The 23992-nt window shown below is 36.9% G+C and overlaps 2 protein-coding genes across 3 annotated transcripts in view; both read right to left on the reverse strand.

The window, feature by feature from the left end:
• Positions 1–310: 310 nt before the first annotated feature.
• Positions 311–17407, reverse strand: MREG (melanoregulin). The gene is made up of 6 exons (XM_087892196.1): positions 17316–17407; positions 11196–11286; positions 8666–8825; positions 6924–7014; positions 5079–5245; positions 311–2698 (listed from the first exon to the last, which is right to left on the reverse strand). Exons 2-6 carry the CDS (start codon positions 11270–11272, stop codon positions 2468–2470), a joined length of 726 nt encoding a protein of 241 aa, XP_087748322.1. The 5' UTR covers positions 11273–11286; positions 17316–17407; the 3' UTR covers positions 311–2467.
• STARD3 (StAR related lipid transfer domain containing 3) overlaps positions 14228–23992 on the reverse strand; it is a 34040-nt gene continuing 24275 nt past the window's right edge. The window contains exons 10-15 of one of the 2 annotated variants that reach the window (XR_004591132.2): positions 22773–22835; positions 22121–22216; positions 20942–21113; positions 20751–20855; positions 17316–17409; positions 14228–15925 (exon numbers count right to left, since the gene is read on the reverse strand). Coding sequence is in view for 1 of the 2 variants with exons in the window: in XM_034415840.2 (XP_034271731.1) it covers positions 15815–15925; positions 17316–17409; positions 20751–20855; positions 20942–21021; positions 22121–22216; positions 22773–22835 (549 nt within the window). In the remaining variant the exon portion in view is untranslated. The remainder of the gene's footprint in view (positions 15926–17315; positions 17410–20750; positions 20856–20941; positions 21114–22120; positions 22217–22772; positions 22836–23992) is intronic. The other variant, XM_034415840.2, reaches the window with a different exon arrangement.

Genomic DNA, 23992 nt, shown 5'->3' on the forward strand with positions numbered 1-23992 from the left:
GCAGCCACAATTCTGTCTCCAAGCTCCACTTGTGCGACAGGGACAATTTGTTCACAGAGATTGTGTAAGAAAGACATGATGAGAGAAGAACAGGTGTCCAGGAAGCAGAAATTATGGCTAGGGAAAAACAAGTAAAATAAAATGGATTCATCTTTCAAAGCACAGAGAAACACTATTACAGATGAAAGCATGTCAAGTTTATATTGTATACTAAAGTTCCCCATCATTTGCTTGCTTCATATACACATGTTCTGTGCCAAAAGCTGAACTCTTCATGCTGTTTATATCCTGCAAATCAACACAACTGACACATTTTTGCAGATTTTATTCAGTATCTATAGAAACAAATGTATATAAATATTGCATATAAAACTCATCTCCTATTTAGTCAGAGTTTGGTTATCTGAATTCATTTTTGAGCTAATATATTTTTTTTAACCTCCTGGAGGTCAAAGGTAATTTCCCCTTAGGAATGTACTTAAAGGTACCTTCCAACTCTGTTAATCTGTTAATCTTTGAATTTTAGCATACACACAGTTAACAAATAATAAAAGCTAAATCGCATAAGACTATTCCCATGAGGCTATACAGTACTTCTAGCCTTGGCTTCTCTTGCATGACCAATTTTGAAAACATAGTAGTCAGTTTTAAAGTTGGTGACAGAACCAAAAAGTCATATGGTTCACCCTCTGGCTGAAGAGGTGCCATGATATGAAGATGCATAGAATGAAAACTGTAAGCTGTCATTAGTCAGTGGTTGGTTTTGCTCTGTGATGGTTTGTTTAACAAAGCACAATTGTCCAGGCTCACATCTGTGCTAAACTAGGTTGGGCAACACTTTCCAGGAAATGTCCTGTCTGGCCACTCTCAGAGGGTCAGATTAGGTAATCATACCTCCTCGGCCCTTATTCTTAACACTGGTACACCACAGGGTTGCGTGTTGAGTCCCTTACTCTATACTCTTTGTGTATATGACTGCATTCCCATTCATGCCAGTAATACTATTGTTAAATTTGCAGATGATACAACAGTGGTGGGACTCAACTCCAGCAGGGATGAGTTTGTCTATTGAGATGAGGTGGACCGGTTGCTTTCCTAGTGTGGAGTCAATAACTTGGTCCTTAACACTAATAAAACCAAGATCCTTATAGTGAACTATAGAAGGAATAGATCAGACATCCAGCCCTTGGTTATCAATGGAGACCAAGTGGAGCAAGTGGCCAGTTTTAAGTTTCTGGATGTTATCATAAAAGAAGACCTGACCTGGGGCGCTCACATTGCAGCATTGGTCAAAAGGCCCAGCAGTAAACTAAACTAAACTAAACATTTGGTTTTTTAAAGAGATGGCCTCTTAAGACCACAGACTTGTGTCCACTCATACAATGAGAGGCGAAATCAAATCAATTAGAATGCTGAACTAGTGAATTCTGACCTGTTCAACAAACCATAGTTAATTAAATCATGGCTTAGCATGGTATCTGAAGCCATTCTTGCATGCAGATGAAATATTGTTGTGTTATACAAGAAACTCTAAGGCGGGCTTATTGTGTTGGGTAAGAAAGGTGGGTGATGTGATTGCTATTTTTGGAGAGTTTTACATTTCTCATTTACGTTTTTCATTCTCAACCTCTATCATGTGTAAGAAATAACCACAAATGAAAAGTAAAATGTGGTGGAATTTAGAACTGAGTTGATGGGAAGGAAGCAGCTGAAAAGAGATTGTCCCTAAATTTTCACAGTGTTTATCTACTGGTTGTGTGCTGAGCGATTTAGTCTGGCTAGATTCCTTTCTATAGACAAGCTGCAATAAACATACCACTCTGATCAGCTCCTTGTGTCATTTCTTGCACCTGATATAAAATGACTCTGAATCTTGTAGAACATAATGCAAAATAAGGTATCAGCCAAAAGTAGCAAAGGGCAGTGTGGAGACATTAAACTATAGAGAAAATAAAGATAGTTCTGCTTCATTATTTACCCCCAAATGTTTACCACCTCCTACTTTTATCATTTAGAAGGGACAGTGATTGATTTATAGTATAAATTTCAAAGATGATTTGATAATGTGCTATAATAACAAAAAGAAAACAAGAAATAGGAAATAAGGAAAGGTAAGTTTATTCTATGAAAAATAACTTTTTTTAAAAGTCCATAATGTAAGTTACCTACTTATTAATGGCATCAATGGGATTCAGAAGCACTCTAGATGGGACACAGAATAACTATATGAAATTTCAAGTCTTTCAAACTTACTGTACATGATAAATTTAGTAACAGATTATTTGTAAATATACAGCTGTCATTGTCAGTGTATGGGGAGTTTTATTTTGTATTATGTGGATCCTAATTCTTATGATAACTGGTGAAATTTAAAAAATGAAGGATGAGAACCCCTGCTCTAATCCTTCATAGATCCATACTAAATGATTTGAGTTGACTTCTCTTCATGGTACTTTCCTTAGATTCGTCAATTTCCTCCTTTTGCCTCTCCAAAATGTGTATAGTCCTCCTTTAATTCCTCCCCCTCTTCTACTTCAGCCTCTTTTGGGGTTTCATTATTTAATTGTACTAAGACAGGACCAGGAGTAGATGGTCCTCCATCACTGGAAGACATGCTGTCTTCTTCTTCCTCTGCAGGATAAAAGTGTCGTGCAGCTGACAGAAAATCATCTCCCACATCAAGAAGAACAAGCCGGTCCTGAAATTAGAATATAAATAAATTGAAGCACAGTTAGGTGAAAAAATACATCAAAAATATGATAAGAAATTACTCAAATCACAAAAATCCCAATTAGCAGTAAACCATAGATTACATTACATTTCTGTTTTATAAAGCTGTGTGGTATTATAAAGAGAAGGTAAAGATTCTGAAATAGTTCTGCGGTAACAGGTCTCCCAAATGTTTTGTTAAACATAGTATTAGTTTTGCCAGTTTTCATTATTTGACTTTTTAAAATACTGTTCATGGTGATTCCTCCACATTTTTAGTGTGAATGAGGAACAAAAAATGCTTAAACGAATTCATGTTGGAATCCTTCCTGGTGCGAGTCTAAGAAAATTAACATTTCAGACAGATTGAAGAATTTCATTTAAATCTTTCCTAAAGGAAGATTTAGCAAATTTTATTTGGTCATAAACAGAAGGAGATAACTTTTGATTTTGAAATGTGGTCTAGTTATCAGCAGAATAAGGGAAGAAGGGATTGGAAGTGATCTTATTATCACTTAATACAACAGAAGCACAATGACAAACAAATAAAATCAGTTCAATGAAGGTGACATTTCATTGACATAAAAATGTATTATTACATTTGCAGAGACTGAAACAACAGATCCACATTTTGAGGAAAAGAGAGGCGATTGGAATGAAATGGAGCAGAAAAGATTCTTTTACTCCCTTTCTGGAGGCCCACATTCATGCCTCACAAGGCAGATACCTTCTCAATGAATTGGCTAGGGAGAACCAGAAAAGTATGGAAGCCAAACAGGCTTTGGAGAGTTTTTAAGAAAATTCTCTGACTTCTGCTTCAAGTCCCTATTTTTAGCAACTTTCAACTCCCTCCCTATATGGCTTATTAGGAATGGCGCAACCACAACAACTATTCCATTGGCATTGCTGGAAAAGGAATGATTTATCCTTCTCACCAAATAATATTCATTTCCTGCTTCTAGATGGCAGCAAAGAGATCTAGAAAAATCCAAGGTCTTTGCTACTCTGTCTTTGTCATCCATAGTTTTGAAGCATGGATCTGGTGGCCTACATCCAGGGGTGCTGTGGAAAGGCTGCATGAAAAAGGTCAAGATGGAGGACCTTATTGTCATTGGACAACGACCTTATTGTCAAACACCCCTCCTTTTTACAAGTGTTGCTGTGGAAATGATCTTGAGAGACAGAAAGGAGAGCCACAGACTGGACAACTGGTGTGTAAAAGATGTATCAACCCCATAGAAGGAGGGAGAATGTGGAAATATTTCAGAAGGAACCATTCCCAGTTTTCTGGAGAGTAAAAGGAAATACTTTCAGACTTGTCCGATTCTGTTAATGTAACCTTACAATAATGACAGAGTTAGTACTTTAGTTGGGCTTCCTGTCAGAATGACCTTGCAGACTAACAGTTGCACAGGCAATGTATATTAAAAAAGGCACAGGGCTTCAGTTGTAGGTCCCGGCCACCATCTTGTTTTCTTTAACTTTCTCAGAAACATATCTGCCTATTTCAGCATCCTGAGAGCAGGACAATAGCAGCTGTAAATAGAATTCCTCTCAATCCCATCACCCGATGTTTGTCTCCTTCTTCCTTTTGATATGTCATCTTTTTCTATCGAAAAGGGTATTAGACCTTGATATTTCTCTTGTTATATTTTGCAATATCTTTTATAAATATATAGCAAATATAATACAATATAATATAATATAATATTTGTGTTCCACAAATTATGATTTCAGTTAGGTTGATGATGGTTTAAGGCAGTGGTGAAATCCAATTTTTTTTACTACCGGTTCTGTGGGCGTGGCTTGGTGGGTGTGGCAGGGAAAAGATACTGCAAAATCCCCATTCCCACCCCACTCTGGGGCCAGCCAGAGGTGGTATTTGCCGGTTCTCCAAACTACTCAAAATTTCCGCTACCGGTTCCCCAAACTGCTCAAAATTTCCACTACCGGTTCTCCAGAACCTGTCAGAACCTGCTGGATTTCACCCCTGGTTTAAGGATTAATTCTTACTGCTGTTCATATGACCTCCTTGAGGTGACAGAATAGTAACAACTCTTGTTAAAGTTGCCCCAAATATCTTCTAACACTTGTCCACTTTAAAATGGATTGCTTTTGCCTCAGGGCACATTTCAAAATCTTTTTTTCTTTTTCCAGGACGTAAACCACAAAGTACATTAGAAGGAATAACTTACATAGGCTTCACATTAGGTTAACCATTATGGGAAGACCTACATCAAATTTCAATTAATTAGGAGAGATGCAGCTGCTGTTCTCACCCTCCAAAATAGTTTCCATGATGCTGTGAGTAATATCCAGAGCTTCTTCTGTATAGACAGTGTATTCTCTACAGTTTCCTCCCTACTCACCAGGACAAAGAGATATCTCTCTGGTGGACCGCCATGATGATGACCAAAAATTGATGTCTGTTCAGCCAGGATAGTGTGGAGTCTGCAGGCCTCTTGAGGATTGCGGAGAGATTCATAGGAAGTACAGGAAGTTACTGTAAGTAGGCCATCTGCTTCAGCTTTGAATCCTATATTGAAAAAATATCATTAGCCTTAATATTTCATTCATAGCAATTCACTAAATGATCTTCTATTGTATTTATATGCACTGCCAGAAAATTCAACATTAAAATACACGTTCAAACAAATATACAAAGATATTTCACCAAATTTCAGATTGCAATTTAGTCATTTTTGAACATATAAAAAGCTTTTATCTGACACCAAGGGGTCCTCTATAATCAATGTGCTACAAAAGAAAAGGCTTTGTTCAACGTAATCATCAGCTAACTTTAACTACCATAAAATAAGTTACAGAAGATCTTAAAGTTCAGATAGGTACAGCATACAACAAGGGACATCAATCAAAACATCAATTACACCAAAAATGATGTCTGCCATCCTCCCATTTGTATTGAAATCAAAAACAGTTTTCAATGTTATTCCTGAATCCAGGGATATGGAAGAAGGGTTGGGAGAATGGCATTTGTGGTTTGAAAAGGTCCAAAAAATCTCTACCTTAGATTTTCAGTGCCACCTTGCTCAATGAAAGTAAAAACACTGATAGAAAATGTTTATAATAACATTTATATAATCTTATAGCCCTGTGTAACTGAAATTTCTACAATTCCATCTTCCACTTGTACCAAGTCTTATAGAATCCAAAAATGAAGCTACCGAAGCATGGCTTCCCCCCAAATTCAATGGGAGAGCCAGTTTGATGTAGTGGTTAAAGCATTAGGCAACAAAAGCATCAGGAAACTGCCCTGAAGCCAGCTGGTTGACTTTGGGCCAGTCACTACTTTCAGCCATAGGAAGAGGGCAATGGAAAACCATTTCAGAAAGACTGAAGATTGAAGAGACTAGTCCAGGAGTTGCCAGGAGCCAAGCCTGATTTCAAGATAGACACAGACACAAGCCAATGTAAAGGGAAACCCTACAGTAATTTCTGGTCAGGCAGCCCAAATTTAGCATCAGCCTAAACTGTGAGAAGCAGGATATTCCCCCCTTTCCCCAGGTCTAACTACTAGCTTAATATTGTTCTTTTAGGTCAGTTTAAACACATCCAGAGACAAAGAGAAACTGATAAGCAGACAGACAGATAAATTTGCTTAAAGATTGCCAGTTCTGTATCACTACTGTTCTGTCTCTTGATTAGGGATTCCAATATATTTTTTTTTAAACTAACAGACTTTGTGGTCTGGAATAATTTGAAAATTCCTGTTTCAATTATCAAAGCCTACTAAACCTTGCAATATCATATAATAAGTCAAAATGCCATATAGTCTATTTAATTCTCTAGATTTTTTTAAAAATAACAACTTTTGTTGGGATTAAAGCCCTTCAGATGGCCAAAATACATAGAAGCCTTCTTTCCATAGTTTTTTTTTTATTTGTCAGAATTGCAGAGACAACCAACTGACAATTATTTTCAATAGACAATGACAGATTTAATTCTTTGAATCTAGGATACTGTACTTGCTGATATTAGTTAACATCCCACAATAGCTCAGCCAATGAAAAAACAACATTTATCTTATTCTTACTGGGTATTTTATGTTTCAATCGGAAACAACAATCGGAAACAACAGAAACAGTGTCTGAGGTCCTGCCTATAATTTTTAAATTTTCCTTTAGAATAAAAGATTATACAATAGTTAAGTAAACTAACTTGACAGAAAAAATATTCACTATCGGGACACTTACCTAAGACTTCCAAGATATGTTTCCATCGATCCTTTACCTTTCGACGGATCTGTCGGTGGGCAATGATGTCAAAGCTCAAACGTCGGTATCCCTTTATCAGAATAAGGAGAACAGAGGGAAAAAAAGAATCTCCAAATTATACAGATCAGCAAAATACAAGCTCTTATGGAGGGCAAGGCATGTGCGTGCGAGGAGCTAGATTTTACAGAGGCATGAAAGCAGAGATTTCCAACCTTGTGGAGAACATATTAATATTTTGGGAATAGATTATACACGATCAAAATTAATTGTTACATAGGGTGCATGTCCATTCACAACATGACTATCACAATGGTTGAACCCAGTCATAAAACACCATTGACCAGAAGTTAACCAGTGAAGTTGATCCTTGCAACTCTTTTAAATCTACAAGATATACACGTACAAAGCAAGCATTGGGCTAGAGTAATTTTCTATTTTTATTCATTTAAGAATAGTTTTGGACCTATATATAATTCCTTGCCTTTCTGGAAATTAGCATTATTCTGGAGACTAGTGCTGTTTTGCAATATATCGGGTTTTTCTTCTTCTATCTTTAACAAAGAAAAAAGTAGAATAGAATTAGGTGGGTACATAGGGAAATGCCAACTTTAAATAATGGGTTTGGGCATGTATGTGCAGATAGATACAAATGTGTTGTACCCAAATGAGATCTCTGCTCCCCATATTTAAGGGCTATAACTACAATTAATCCTTATACTTATTTGTATAAGAAAAAGGAGCAAATGATTGATATAAATAGTAATAATACTTTTACTTCTAATCCACTCAATAATTGAAATTTTCTGGATTAACCGTAATTGTTAAACCTACTCTTTAAAGAAGAATAACAAAAATATAATCAAATGATTATTATATGCCATTGCTGATTCTTACTGACTACATAGATAGATTTAGATTTTTCCATCCTCCTTCCATCCACCTGATTGTTTACATTGCTAGTAGCAATGAAAGCCATCTGGTACCAAATTCATGGGGAAGTCATAAAGATCAAGATGTTAGCCACAACCATATAACACATGTAAAGTGCGTTTTATTACATGGTTGTGGGTCAACATCTTTCTTTTTTTATTCACTCACACTGGTTCTCCCAGGTACTCCTGCAATGAGATCTCCGCAGTCCAGATCTGCCTGGACCATTTTAGAGTTTACATCTTGAGCTTAGTTTATTATTTTTATATTCTATTTTATGAGAAAATACTTGCCTGTTTATGTAAAGTTGCAGTTCTCAGGTGAAATCAAGGCCAATTTGGTAGAAAAATTTTAACACCCCCCTCCACTCTCCCTTGTAGCACTGTGCAGCATAGTGTTATTTAGCTACAGTTTCAGTGCTCTGAGGATGAGGAGAAATTAAAATCACATTTCTGATTTTTATGCGCTCTAGCAGTCATGGACAAAGCAGTTCATGGAATGACAGCATGACAAACCCAGCCATAACTAGATGTAGCCACAATCATTTCCAGAATGATCTTAAAAAGACCAATTTATCCATTTACATCTCTTTTTTTCTTGGCTCAAGGCAGGAATAGCATATTTGTTTATGATCATTCTTAAAACACACTTCATCACTTTCACATGGAGAAAACAACACAAGAAACTATTCACTGTATCTGCCAACATATCAGGCTACATGTGGCTGAATTCCACATCATTAAATTCAACTCTGTATGAAAGAAAGAGCTCCAACTGTGGGGGCCACTTACCTCTGACCCACGATGCATTTTTGACCTTTTCTCTAGCAGCTTGTGAAGCTCATGATCATCTCCCCGTTCCACATGAGCGGAGTCTGCTGGTTCATTCCACAAGTTAGCTGCCTCTGACTGCCGCCGTTTCTGTAACTTATTGAAATACTGAAATGTGTCACTGCAATAGAAAATGGAAAAGATTAAAGATTTTCTTTTAGATGGCAGTGTGAGGAAAATTCATAGCAATGCATTGTAACGGAGTTATTGAAGCTGGCCTAGCCTACTCTTTTCCATGGTGTACCATTTATCTCATCCAAAATATACAAAGGCCTTGCACAGATTGAGGACTTTGTGGGTTCAGATATATTCAAAGCTACTGGGTTTCCCTGATAATAAGCCTCCCCAAAAATATTTAAACACATGTGCAGCCGGTCTCTGCCATTTCTTTTGGTTAGGGTTAGGGAGACAGAGCTGGAAATCAGGTAAGATGGCAAGAGGAGCCCCGTCTTGTTCTATGTGCTCCAAATTAACAAAACTTCCCCCAAAATAAAGCCAAGTTCTTATTTCGGGTTTCAAAAAATATATGACAGGGTCTTATTTTTGGGGAAACAGTCTATGCCTGGGAATTGGGTCTCAGACATGGCTGCTGAATTGTGATTCACAGACTGTGTGGCTTCACATTTGCTAATGGATCCATCACCATTCCTCTGGAGCAGTATTTTTCAACCTTGGCAACTTTGAGATATATGGGATCCCAGAATTCCTTACCCAGGGCAATAAGTTTGAAAACAGACAAAGAGAGAACTTGCTCACAAGTGTTCCAGATAGCTGCTTCTCATGAGGAGACCACAAGACAACTGCCTCTACGTGATTTAGAGCTTTGGAAGAAGAAGAAATGGCCAGCTTGCTCAAACCATGGTTGGCACCTTCAAAAGGATGCAGGGTTCATATACTTCCTTTTCTAATCACTTTTGAACATAGCTTGTTAACTATTTTTCAACTATCAGGAAGCTTTGGATCAACAAATCTGAAAACATAGTTAGCTTAATTGTTAATGAAAGAAGTTTAAATACAACTTTATTTTTTTATTTTGGAATAAACAGCAAAAAGGTAATTAGAAGTTTGATTTTGGAAAGTTACAAACAAACTTTAGAATTTTGGAATTAGTTATTTACTATTGCATAAGAATGCTTCCCATCGGAAAATGTTTTTGTAATGTAGTAGGCTAACTGGAAGGAGGGAGCACATTCCAAGGAGGGGTGTGAGATAAGAGCAAACATGGCCCAAAATTGGATTCTGGGAAGAGGATAAGGTTTAGGATAACCACCCCATAAAATCTCTAGGGTACATCTATTACCCTAGGTATGGGTAGTATAGGGTTAAGCTGTAATATGTAATCATTTTTTTTTTTTTTTTGCTGTATTGTGTTACATTGCTCTTTGGCTAAGCTTGATATCTCAAAAAAAAAAAAAAAAAAAAAAAGATAGAATAGGATTTGAAGATTAGAACCTAGAGGTAAATAGAAGGAATTATGATTACAATTAAAGGAGAACAACACTTAGATTCAACTTACAAATACAGAATGAAGCAAAATATTTTGACATTAGACATGCCACCATAATGAAATTAATATCAAGAGATTAAGAGATCAGATCCTGTTGGAAACAGGAACAGGAGAAATCTGCCTTGAAGCTAAGTAAAAGCACTTACAGATGCTGTCCTATTTATATTAATAACAAGCCATTACTTTATGCAGCCCAAACGGCAGCATCTAAACCTAAAGAGATCGCTTCAGAAGAGATAAACAAACATCTCCTAGGCTATAGAAATATTGCTTTTATTTATTAAACAAACGTGTGTAGTAGCCCACCTCCCAAAGGAACTCTGGGAAGCAAACAAAGTAAAAACATAATAACATTAAAAATCATTCAATGCAATAAACCTTGCTGAGGTCTCAATAAAAAACTTCCATCCATCCATCATCCACCAGGGGTCAAACTATCAAATCCTGGCCTCAGTGCCCAGAGGAAAAGAACAGATCTTCATCATTTTCCTGAAGGCCAAAAGCATTGGGCCATCCTATCTACAGGTAGAGGCCATTCTACCGTATAAGGTAGGCACCATAACACACAAAGCATGCTTCTGAGACCCAATAGGTGACACTGCTTCATGAATGTACTCGGAGCATGTCCGACCCTGCCAAATATACATGCAGAAACCATTGGAGGGAGATAGTCCCACTCTGACCCCATGCAAGTACAGGACATTTTTGTCCCTTGCTAAAAGCATAGAAAAATATAGGGAAGGGTTCAGCCTAATGAGAACAGAACATGTTGAATACAAGTTGTCTTCGGTTGGAATTAGAGAGGAGTCACAGAAAACAAGGGGAACAAGCAACAGAACGGACAATGCTAGAAGATTCCTGGAGATGGATATAAATACTCAACTTTCCAGCATAACTTTCAAAGCAAAAAACTTCCGCAGATTCGTACCATTGCAATCATATTTATGGAACCTTGAGATAATTGTGAAATGCTAAAATACATACCCAGTGATCAAAGAATTCTTCTCTAATTCATCTTCATCGTGGTAACAGCAACAACACACTTGGCCCAAGAAATCCATGTCACTTGCAAAAGCTGCAGATTATAAAATATGCCTATAACTAGTATATCAGAGTATACAATAGGGATAACAGAAATTGCGCTTGAAAAAAAAGTCAAAGAAGTTTATATTTCTCTTTAAATACTGTCTGACAGTCATAAGCAGAGATCATGTGAAATGTTTCCTTCAATCCTCCATAGCTTAAGGCGTTTGAACAAAACATACAAAATTCAACATAATATATTGTGGTCTTGGCATTTGGCATTTATATGGGAAGAAGAGCAAGTTCATTTTTGTTATCTTCCTCAAGACCTATAAAAGCAGTATTAAATAATGAAGCGCCTCTAGGAGGTCCAGAGACACTTATCTAAATTGGTATCAGTTGGAGGCCCTGACTTGATTTTGTTTATTCCCTTAGTTTTTTAAAATGGAAGAGGCACTATAACTCCATGGATATAATCAGAAAATAAAAATACAAGGAGGCTGTACGTCCATGCTTGTCAGGAAATGTGCCTCTACATACAAAAGGTAAGCTAGGATGGTAAACAGTGAGCAATTACTGTATTAATTTGACTTTTAGAACATGGTTTTTTAAATGGTCATTCCACAAAATGATGGCCAGTTTCTGACAATGCTCTTGACACTCAAAAGACTTCTGGATCTAAGAATTAGTCTAGTTATGAGATATCTTGTAATGTTTTGAAGACAAAATACCCAGTATAACGAAGACAACAGATTAATAGATGGGACTCATTTCACAACCATGATATGATTGGTATGGGACTGTAGTGCTGGCCTGCCAAAGCAAAAGTGAACATTTCTGAGATCAAACACTGTATTTGGTATCATGCTTGGTTTCAGTGGGGGTTTTATGCCAAGCAAGTATGCCTAAGCTAGATAATTTTCTGGCTTGATAGTTTTTCAAGTCTTGCAAAGGAAAAAAAAAACCCAAATATTTTAAATGGCTTTTCCCAGTCTGGCTCCTTTCAGATGGGACCTTCTGATCCTGGTCATATTGGGTTATATGTACCAAGACATTTGGAGGTCAAATTGCAATAAAAGTTATCTAGCTTCAATAACAAAATTGAGGACGCTGTGGTACATGAATCACATTCCTTCACCTAAAATTTTACATCCTGAGAAGTGCAAGAAAATAAGCCACACTATTTTTCAAGTGATCTTTGATTATATCTTTGTGACATCACCACAAATACTTATAGATGGAAGAGAGGTTCACAGAGCATGATGTCAATTAAATTCCTGTAGTGGTTTGGGATATTATTTTTTCTCTTTGTCCTAGGCTATAGTTTATGGTTCATATACAAATCACCAGCAAAACCCTTTAGATTTAAGAATATGCTTCATATGCATTGCATCCTTACAATTCTGCATCCTTATAGCTCAGAAAGTAGGAATTTATAAGAATTTAAATGAATGAATGAATTTCCATGTGGTCAATATTTTACAGTACTTTTAATAGCTATAAACTTTGATTTAATAAGGCTAGTTTGGGAGTCAGAACATTTATCTGCCCTAGGGCTGTTTTATTATCTATATTTTATGACTTTTAAACAAGAAAATAAAAACTAACAGAGACTAATACAGTATAAACAAAATAAAAGGAAAAAAGAAAAAGGATATAGGAAGTGATTTCTGATATTCTTCACAGCAGTTATAAGTACAAATATATTTCAACCTCTATTGTTAAAGTTACATTTTATTATTATTCTTTTTATAATCTATTGAGTCTAATCATCAAATCCATAAATTGCAAGTTCATTTATGTGCAAAAAGTTCATGAAGGGCTTCTAGTCACCAATAAATGTAGATATGTTTTTTTCCTAATCAAAGAAAATGATTTATCCATTTTAGCAAAATGTAGCAAATTCAGCTTCAACAACCATTGCTCATAGTGGTTGGTGTTGAATCTTTCCATCTGTGCATATAATAATCTACAGTAGCTGCTTATATTGAAATAATCTTCCATAGCTTCTTTTCTAACTGTTTAACCACCAAAGGGAAAAGCTCTGCCTTCACTGGAATGTTATTAATTAATAGGATTCTTGTTAAGATGTCACTAGGATATTTCTTAATAAGCAGCTGTTCTTGTAGGTTACAATTCCAACATATTGAAATCTTTCTCATTTCAAGAGCTATGGTTACTGAGTAGTGAGGCAGAAAAGCTTGCAAGCATCTTTCTTCCTTCAATTTATCCAATTATTTGTTGGATAATTGTTAACAAAAAATACTCATTGCCCCTTTCATGATAGCCAAATCACCTTAAATAGCTCCATTGTTTCTCTCCATTTTTTGGATCAGTTTCAATACCCACTTCTATAGGGTTATACTGCAATCTCAGGCTATTCTGTCCTTTAATCAGCCAGCATCCAGCTTGAACAACAATTCTTGCTCGCAGAAGTGGTTTGTTTGCAGCATAGAATTTCAAGCTATATTCCTATAGAAATTCTGGTTTTGGATGTCATATTGTTAAGTAGATGGCAAGCTCTATTATGTTTAGCAAATGGTTTTGATGTGTAAACCACAAAGTGAGATATCAAAATATGTAACTGGTTTTAATTGAGCTAATAAGCACATTAACCTACATCTAAAAGGCTAATAATTTATTAAGGCATAGTTTTGTGGCCTGTATTTTATACATTAGATCATTTTGTGTGTTTTTTAAAGTACCACAAGGGCCTTAGTTGCTTCTTTCTCAAAAGATTATTTAAATGCAATAAAATAAAGAAAATCACAGATATATTTATGAAGGATAAGTTATAACAGAACACATGTGTATTTATGAGAAAGCAAGCTTTGGGTCATGTTATATATATAAAAAACCCCACTAACTGCATAACACAGAAAAGCAAAAACTTATTTAGAACAATGAAAACAAAGATTAGATTTAGATTAGATTAGCAAAGCTGAACGTAAAAAGATACATCAGGCTCAAAAGAAGTACACATTGAGACAGTGAAGTTTTTATTATTATTTTATTTGATTAATTCTCAAATATTTGAAGCAAAAGGCATTTTTAAGTCAAGTGGCTTTTTAAATGAGGTGTAAAGGCAAAGAAATCTGTGTTAGATTTACAAAAAAGTATAAGCCACTTCCCAATGATATCCAGAATGCTTAAAAGTAACTGAAGGCATTTAAATAAAATTAATTGCTAATCTTTAGAAATGAGAATATATTCACATATTTTATGGTGGTGCAACTTATTTAAAAAAATAATAATCAAAAAAACATTTTGAAGCAGCTTCTTGTTTATGACTTTCCTTATTCCCGGAGATGATAGGCAGTAAGATTTCACTTCAATAGTGATAGGCAAGATATATATAAGTCAGATGGAACTTCTAGTCCGGTTCATATCCTAAAGCCTTTTCAGGACCTGCATTTATTAAGGAATCGTCTTCCATGAAAATAAATTTTAGGGGAAGAAGTATCTACTTTAAGGAAGCACAATCCTCATGCTCTAGTGATAGTTCTTGTTTTTGCCTTACGAAAGTCCATTCATTGTTATGGCAAATCCAGCACATGCCTCATGATGTTGTCAGGGCAAGGAAAAGAAGCAGATGACAAGGTGTTTTCAAGTAAGCTTCTCCTGCACTTAACATGTATCCTTGAAGAAAAGGGCTGGAATTCACTATTTCTGGATTAAGAAGTCATTTAGGAAAATTCAGAATATAAATCTTGGCCTTAATTAGCAAGTCCTCCAGCCTACTCACAACAGGATGGAATATCATAATCAAACTATGAAATGTCAGCCACTGTAGAAGGTTCAGTTCTGCAGACAGAGGTGGGGCCTTCTTCATATCCTCGGAAAGATTTTTTCTTTAAAAAAAATCATGATAGAACTAGAACAGCATCTCAGAAAGGCACACACCAATTTGAAGCACAATTCTAATCCATGTATTCAATGGAGATAGTGGGAATTTCATTTCCTGAAACCATCGCCTCTTCAAGGACACATAGTCAAATTACGGTCACATCTTTGGACAATTCAGCTCTCTGGGGTACATCATTGTTTAGGAAAGTGGAGGGTCCAGAGTTGACACAACAGTGATTAGAAAATTATCTGGCTTATTCTGCAGCACTTCAACCATATCACTTCATATGCAGGATTACTTGATGGTACTCTTCACATTTGGATGTGTTTATTACTTTATACTAGTCAGAAATAGTATGACCATATCAAGGGAGAAAAGAGGAACAGGTAGAAGTATTAGGGATTAAGCAACAGGATTTTGCAATTACGCTCATGAATTAATTTGGCACAACAACTGCAGTGTTAACTTTGATCATCAGCAAAAGATCTCAAAGATTTCATCCTAATTTTTCTCTTCAATATGTTCTGTTTTGAACCATCAACCGTCTTATCTCCTCTTCCCACATGATTATCTTCCTGAGTCTATAAATTGACATCACCGGCCACAGGCTCATTTTTCATTTTTATCCTGAATGACAGCTAAATAATTTTTTTCAACTAGTAGGAAGAAGTATCCACTTCTTTGGGCCTTGATAGGTTCACAGAACATTCAAAAGGCAATGTTAAACCAAGTTTTAAGAATTAGATCTTGATGTGATATCCATAATTCGTTTACGCAGGTGGAACATAAATTCTGTCATGGTGGCACTCAAGCTTTGGTTAATTAGATATCGGGGAAGCCGACCCTATAGGACAAAACAAGCAAATCAAAACACATCAATTTAATGTTTATATATTGTAACGCTCATTGGTCTCTTCTAATCTAGTCAAATTATCAAATATTTGGTACATAATTGTAGCCTCTTAAGATAGAGCAAGATCTTCCCCAGTTCTGCCAACTTCAGTTTTACCTGAGGCATTACTGAGTAAATGAGGTTAACCACAAACTATGGCTACTCTCTTTTAAAAATGAATAAAACTATGAATCCAGGAACTTATTTTGTACAACTATGTCCATCTAGTTCAATTTCATCTACACTAATTTCAAGCAGAACTTCAGGATTTCTGGCAACTTTTTTTTGTCAAGTATATTTAGAAATGAAATCTACAACATTTGGCATATAAATCATAGTTTTCCATCACAATATAGTTCCATTTCTAACCATAAGATTAGAATAATGGAAGCACTGTGATGAGGGAAATTGCAGAATTGAGCTGTTATTGAGTTCACTTAAACAAACGATGGTTTGTTTATTAGAGAGGCATATGTTAATTAGCACATTCTCACCATTTTTAATTTCTTCTCCCAATTTCTTCTGGCAACAATAGTTTTTGGAAGCCAGGAAATAATTAAAAATGGCACTACTGAGTGTTCTAATGAGGAAGAACACCACCAATTTCTCCCATGAGTCTCGAAAGAGGGAATTGCAGCAACAAAGTAATTGGAACTAAACAAAACTAATCTGGAACTAAAAACTTCCACTGCAGGAAACTGAGTCCAATCCATGTTGGTAACTTCGTATTTTATGTAGCCTTTGTAATCACAGTACTTTAAGGATATCATAAAATATCTGTATTATATATTAGAATAACACTTAACAATAGCACTTAAGACTTATATACCACTTCATAGTGCTATACAGCCCCCTCTATACAGAGTCAGCATATAGCCCCCAACAATCTGGGTCCTCATTTTACCAACCTCGGAAGGATGGAAGGCTGTGACAACCTTGAGCCGGTGAGGACTGAACTCCTGGCAGTGAGCTGAATTAGCCTGCAATACTGCATTCTAACCACTGCACCATCACGGCTCTTAGACTCATATTACAAGTTAGAATAAAAAGATCAGTGGGACATCATTTTGAATTAATCTGTGATATTTATACAATACTGAATCTCCTAGGAACTGCAGGAAGTAAAGTATGTATTGCAACAGAATCTTGGTTGTTATACAACCAAGGTAACCAATGTAACATTCTATTCAGCATAGCCCACAAGCACCAGGGAGCTAAAGACAATGCAGTAATAGCCAGCCAGCTGTGTTGGAAAAATCAAAATACAGTCAAGCACAATGGACCAATTTGTGATTATAAGCCAGTATTAAATCAAGACCTAGAAAGATAAAATATACTTTACCTTAAGGTCCGTATTGAGTATCCAAAACAAGGTAGAAATATTTGGATTGGTGGGACATTTCAGGGCAATGAAACCTCCTGGGCCATTCTCTGCTCTGAGAAAAGCCAAAAGCATAAATAATGTTGGAGATATATTGACAGAGCAGAAAAAATTAAGATAAATTTTAGTTTAATGGCAGACCAACCATTGAACAGAAAAGTTCAAGGCAATGTACATTTACATTATGAAAACAAATTAGGCATTATCACTATCATTATAACCTTTTGTTTCTAACGATGCCTTTTTAGAATCATTAACTGGTTTAGTTCAACTGCAATCCCACCTCCAGCTACTTAAAACTAGTACAAATAAGCTACTGGCTTGGAGTTTCTTTATAAACATTCCATCAATGGAGTGCTAAAGAGGGCACCAACCATTTCGAAGATAATGACACCAAAACTACTTCAGATGGGAAAGCAGCTGTCAGTGATACTGGGTCCAGGCCATACTATTAAAGATTTTGCAAATTTATTGACTTTTTAAAAAATCTGTAAGCTGAATTTCATGGGAAATTAGTTATGAGTAAGCCACCAACCATAGGAGTAGTGCTGATTTGCATTGATTATGCCATACCAGTGCATTTGGAAATAAAGCATTATTACAGGTATGTCCATAAGTCCCAGTGTCCTTTCAACCAAATGAATCTGGACCCCATGACTGCTTAGACTTCTCTCCATGAAGGATGCCCTTCAAGGAATATCCCACAAATTTAAATACTGAGAAAAAGAAATGGGTGAAAAGATGCCAGTTCTTATCTGTATTTGGTATCTTGATAACAGATGCAAAAAACTGTTTTTTTTAAAAAACAGAGCATTTTGAATACCAGAAACTCAATTTCCTTGAACAGGATAAAGATACACAACACTTGATAATGCACACTGACATGTGAAATGAACAGTCTCTCTCATATATCTTTCCAATTGCTACGCAAATTCTGAGTTAAAGGCCAATGATGTTTTAATGCTATTACTCAGAAAAAATAAAGGTGGTGAACAAAGACGCCCTAGCTGGACACCCGAGGCAGAAAGCAACGACAACAAAGAGGCCTTGTTGGAAACTGCGCACAACTGGAGTTTGCTCATCACAAGACATTATATAGAGGCCAAAAACAAACTAATTGCCCAGAAAATGCTTTTATGTAGGAAGCTCTGAAATGTACCATCCCAGGGGGTGGCTTCTGCATTAAAATCAGAAGGTGTGTCTTATTCATGCAGCCTTCATTACAGGCACACACGAAAGACCACAGAAACTATTCTGAAGGATGAGTGCTATGATTGTTCCATTTGTTTTAGCACAAGGAACTCTAGAGTGCTGACATAAAACTCAACTATTCTGCTGATAGAAGAAAAACTCCAAATTTCTATTCTTCGTGGAAGCAGAAACTGAAGACCTTTTTCTCTAAATCTGCCCAAGACCACCATTACAGCAAGTTTTAGTTAACTAAACAAATGGAACAGGGTTTTTGAGTAAGAAAGTGCTACAGCTATCCTGAATGCCTATTTTGAAAATTCCTTTTCTCTTTGAAGAATAATCAAAACATGAGCCCCACTACCTTTCAGAAATTTTGGAAAATATTTGGTGTGGGAATTTTGTTCTTTGTTTTTAAAAATACCTTTCACATATACTACTTACAATTTGAAAAGTACAAAACTTTACTTGTCTCGTAGACAAGTAAAATGGTATAAATATTTGGGATTGCATGGCCAATTGGTTACTGCACAGGTAGTCCTCAATTTATTACCACAATTGAGCCCAAAATGTATGTTGCTAAGTGAGAAATTTGTTAAGTGAGTTTTGCCCCATTTTACGACTTTTTTTTGCCACACTTGCTAAGTGAATCATTGCAGTTGATAAGTCAGTAACCAGGTTGTTAAATGAACCTAGTTCCCCATTGACTTTGCTTGTGAGATGGTCACAAAAGAGGATCACATGACCTTGGGACACAGCAACGGTTATAAATATTAATCAGTTGCCAAGCGTCCAAATTTTGTTCATGTGACCATGAGGATGCTGCAATGGTCATAACTGCGAAAACCGGTCATAAGTCACATTTTTCAGTGCCATTGTAACTTTGAATGGTCACTAAACAAACTATTGTAAGTTGAGGACTACCTGTACTATGCTGATCTATAATCACTATCACCCCCAGCCAGCATGGCTATTGGAGTATACATACTTAACTTTCCACAGTTCTGGAAGTCATTCAGCATAGATTCTCTCTCTCTCTCTGTTTTAATTGATCTATACCTTACAAATACACTTTTGTATTCTTTGCTGGTCTTTGATCAAATTAAAGAAGATGAGCATAATGCAGATCCCATCAGTCAAGGAATTTGGGATGTCAAGGTCCAGGAGAAGAGCCTTCTCTGCTATGGCTCCCACCCTTTGAAATATCATAGCCCCTGAGGGGTCATTGGCTTCCACCCTGCTGACTTTCCGTAAAAACCTTAAGATCTGTTCCTGCTAGATGGCTTGGGTCCCCAATGGGGGAGCTTCAAACCTCAGGTTGACGATTACTTAAAAGTTAATCCCCCTCCCCTCCTCTGTGCATTTAATTCCCTCCTTCTCCATCTTGCTCAATGATTTTATAGTTTGTACTGTGATTTTATTGGGTATACTTATATTAGATGATTTTAATGTGTTTACACTATAAGCCGCTCAGAGTTGCTTTGAAATGAGATGGGCAGTAAATAAATTTAATAATAAATAAATAAAAATAAGGAGACATGACTTATGCATACTAAAGCTAAAGGTAAAGGTTCCCCTCGCACATATGTGCTAGTCGTTCCCGACTCTAGGGGACAGTGCTCATCTCTGTTTCAAAGCCAAAGAGCCAGCGCTTTCTAAAGACGTCTCCATAGTCATGTGGCCGGCATGACTAAATGCCAAAGGCGCATGGAACACTGTTACCTTCCCACCAAAAATGGCCCCTATTTTTCTACTTGCATTTTTACGTGCTTTCAAACTGCTAGGTTGGCAGAAGCTGGGACAAGTAACGGAAGCTCACCCTGTTATGCAGCACTAGGGATTCGAACGGCTGAACTGTCGACCTTTCGATCGACAAGCTCAGCATCTTAGCCACTGAGCCACCATGTCCCACCCACATATAAGCTACTACCATACAATTCTGCTTACATCCAAGAATGTTCCTAAATTATTTACAATTATTATCAAATGAATAATAAATTATTTCTTCTCATTGTTGCTGAAGGTCAGAAGCAAACTAATTACTCAGAAAATGCTGCTATATAGGAAACTCTTTACTGTATTTTTTTTCATTGCCAATGCAGACAGTAACTAAAAGCTTTATAATTAAAAAAAAAAAATTCACACCCTTTCCTACCTGTGTATTGGAAAATGCTTCTGGGATGATATAGGACAATATGATTTTCATACCTGACATATTTGGATGTAGGAGGGCGCAAGCTGTGAATTGTTGCCATCCCTGATGAAATGTATCGGTCTCTTCTTCTCTCAATCCGACGCACATTCACAAAATCTCTTGATTTGTAAAGAGAGCACATATGAAACATCAGTTCATTGAAACGAAATAGATAGTGAAAAATATAATCTGAATTAGAATTTACCTAGGAGAGACAACACCAGCTGCGGCACCAGCTGCCACATCATAGGATACAGTTGTGTTATCATCAATTCGTTCCAAGATCTGGTAAGAAAACAGAAGGTTTTCCCACTTCTGCCAACATAAGCTAGTTTAGAGTATTTCCTTGGCATGATTTCTTTGTAAAGGAACTTTGACTTGTGAAGAAATCAGAATAACGATGATTAATTTCAGGTATGTTCACAAAATTAACTTCCATATTTACACAGAAGAAAAACAATATCACCGATTGGTATTGTAAACATTCATCTATTTAATCTGGTAACAGATTAAATTCTAAACCAATATATTTGGAGAGCACAAGACAAAGAAAAAATGATCAGCTTTGTCATTAAATAAAGCAGAAAAATACATGCTGTTGGCAGAAACCAATGGATAGAAAATGAAAGTTAAGTAGCAAATCCTGGATAACTCTGTAGCATTTCAAAGATCCTATTTTATAAATATTAAAAATTATAAATTATAAAAATTATAAATTATTATTATTATTTATTATTATTTTTTTATTATTTTGATTTATATGCCGCCCTTCTCCGGAGACTCAGGGCGGCTTACAAGGTGTTAAGCAATAGCCTTCATACTTTTGTATATTTTATACAAAGTCAGCTTATTGCCCCCACAAACCGGGTCCTCATTTTACCTACCTTAGAAAGGATGGGAGGCTGAGTCAACCTTGAGCCTGGTGAGAATTGAACTCGCAGTAATTGCAGGCAGCTGGAAGCTAAATACTACCTTTTTAACAGTAGCATTAGTCTGCTGCGCCACTCAGGCTCATTATGCATTAATTCAGTGGGAGATTGTGTTTTTGAACCTTTTAATCTTAATGTGTAATGCTCATGCAAGTGGCATCAAACAACAAAAGTGTCTTTAGCAAACAAAAGGATGAGTAAGTGTGCTGCAGTTCTGATTCATAGCTATTGAAAAGAAAAGCCTAAAATAACATAAGAAGCCCAACAGCCTAGAAATTACCCCTCTACCTCTCTCAATCATTTTCTGAAGATAACAGTTCATAGCAAGAAGAGCCACGTATAATTCAAAATTTCAGCTTGGGGTATTAGAGAGATAATAATAATCAATACTACAAATAATGTTAGTGATAAGTGAAGAATACCTTTTGGTTACAAGTCTGTCTGGAAAGACTTACGTGGCATGCTAGCAAAGTTTTATTCCATAGGACCATCTTCTCTGGTTGGAGAATCAGCTCCTGGTATACTAACTCAGCTGGACATTGTAGAATAGCCTGCAAATATAACACAGGTTACATTTCAGAATCTCTTCCCCCAGAAACATTTGTAACAAAGGGTAACTAACATTAACCAGTCAGTGGAAATTGAAGGATGAGCTTAAAACACCTCAACACCTCATTTAATGGTATATCCTCAACACTCACTAAAGCAATAATTAAAAGGAATATTCATTTGAGACTCCTGCGATGCTCAGAGGTTGTTGGGTTCCAACACCCTATCATCCCTAACTGATAGTCATGTCAGCCAGTCCTGATGGGAGTTGAACTGCATCCATACCCCAATTTAAAATCTCTCAAACAAACAACATCATTGAGGGAAGTGCTAGAAAGAATGAAATACCAGCTAGACACAAAAAAGAAATATGTGTATTACAGGGTGGCAAGCAATCACCCCACAGTATATTCCCCTCCAGCCATTCAAAAAAAAAAAAAAAACCCTCTTTCAAAACATAGATTGTATCTGCCCGTCTTTACTCCTTCCATTTTCAACAACAGGAAAGGAAAGGAAAAATGGCTGGAAAGATTGGAAGGAAGCTGAAAGGCATCTTACCTTTAGGATGAAAACCTTGCCATAGAATGGCATTTCAAGAAAATGAATTGTATCCCCAAAATCCTGCACAAGAAACATTAAAGTCACGTGAGTTCAACATTTGTCCTTTTACTGTCTCATGAAAATTTCCAGGATTGTAGTACTCCCTCCCCCACCACTTTTTATTAACTGAGCTGGAACCAAGGTTAAACAGCAGGTAATCCTATACTATCTTGTCTAAATGATTCAACAAACGCCAGTCTAACAGCTTCCATTGCTTCTGTAAGTTATCTAGTCCCCGAGTATCCAAGACAATTACTCCAGTTTAGAGTGAAGCCACCAAGAAGCCTCTTAGTATATGCCCTGGCTGGCCTAATTTGGCACACAGAAGAACTACTTAAGGTAGCATTCTTGGTTAATCTCAGTGGTTGTAGTGATTCAACAGAAGTAAAAAAGACAGGGAGTAGGTATAACTAATTAAACTATGACTTACAGTGGATATAAAATGCCAGGATTTTGAGATGTAAAAAACCCCACAGACCAAAATTAAATCACTTTAGAATTTTTTCCCACTTCTAATATAACTGTGGCTCCCGAGAACATGGACAGGATTCTGGGGAGGCTTAGCGCGGCCATATGTTTATTGGACCCGTGTCCCTCCTGGTTGGTGCTGGCTTCCCGGGAGGTTACACGAGGCTGGCTCCAGAGGATCATTAATGCTTCGTTGAATGAGGGCTTCTTGCCTCCTGCCTTGAAAGAGGCGGTGGTGAGGCCCCTCCTCAAGAAGCCTTCTCTGGATCCGGCTGTTTTGGCGAATTACCATCCAATCTCCAACCTTCGCTTTGTGTCGAAGGTTGTTGAGAGTGTGATTGCGCAACAACTTCCCCAGCACCTGGATGATGCTGTCTATCTAGACCCGTTCCACTCCTGTTTTTCAGGCCTGGGTACAGCACGGAAACGGCATTGGTCGCATTGATTGATGGTTCTCTGGAGGGCTCGGGACAGGGGTTGTTCCTCTGTCCTGGTCCTATTAGATCGCTCAGCGGCTTTTGATACCATCAACCATGGTATCATGCTGCGCCGGCTGGAGGGGCTGGGGGTTGGGGGCACTGTACTACGGTGGTTCTCCTCCTTTCCCTCTGACCGGCCTGTGTTGGCAGGGCGCAGAGGTTGTCCTCGAGGCGCCTTATGTGTGGGGTGTCACAGGGGTCGGTCCTCTCACCCCTTCTGTTCAACATTTA

Source organism: Pantherophis guttatus, chromosome 4 (assembly GCF_059756535.1).
Source record: "Pantherophis guttatus breed Tessera chromosome 4, ASM5975653v1, whole genome shotgun sequence".
Classification (NCBI taxonomy): Eukaryota; Metazoa; Chordata; class Lepidosauria; order Squamata; family Colubridae; genus Pantherophis; species Pantherophis guttatus.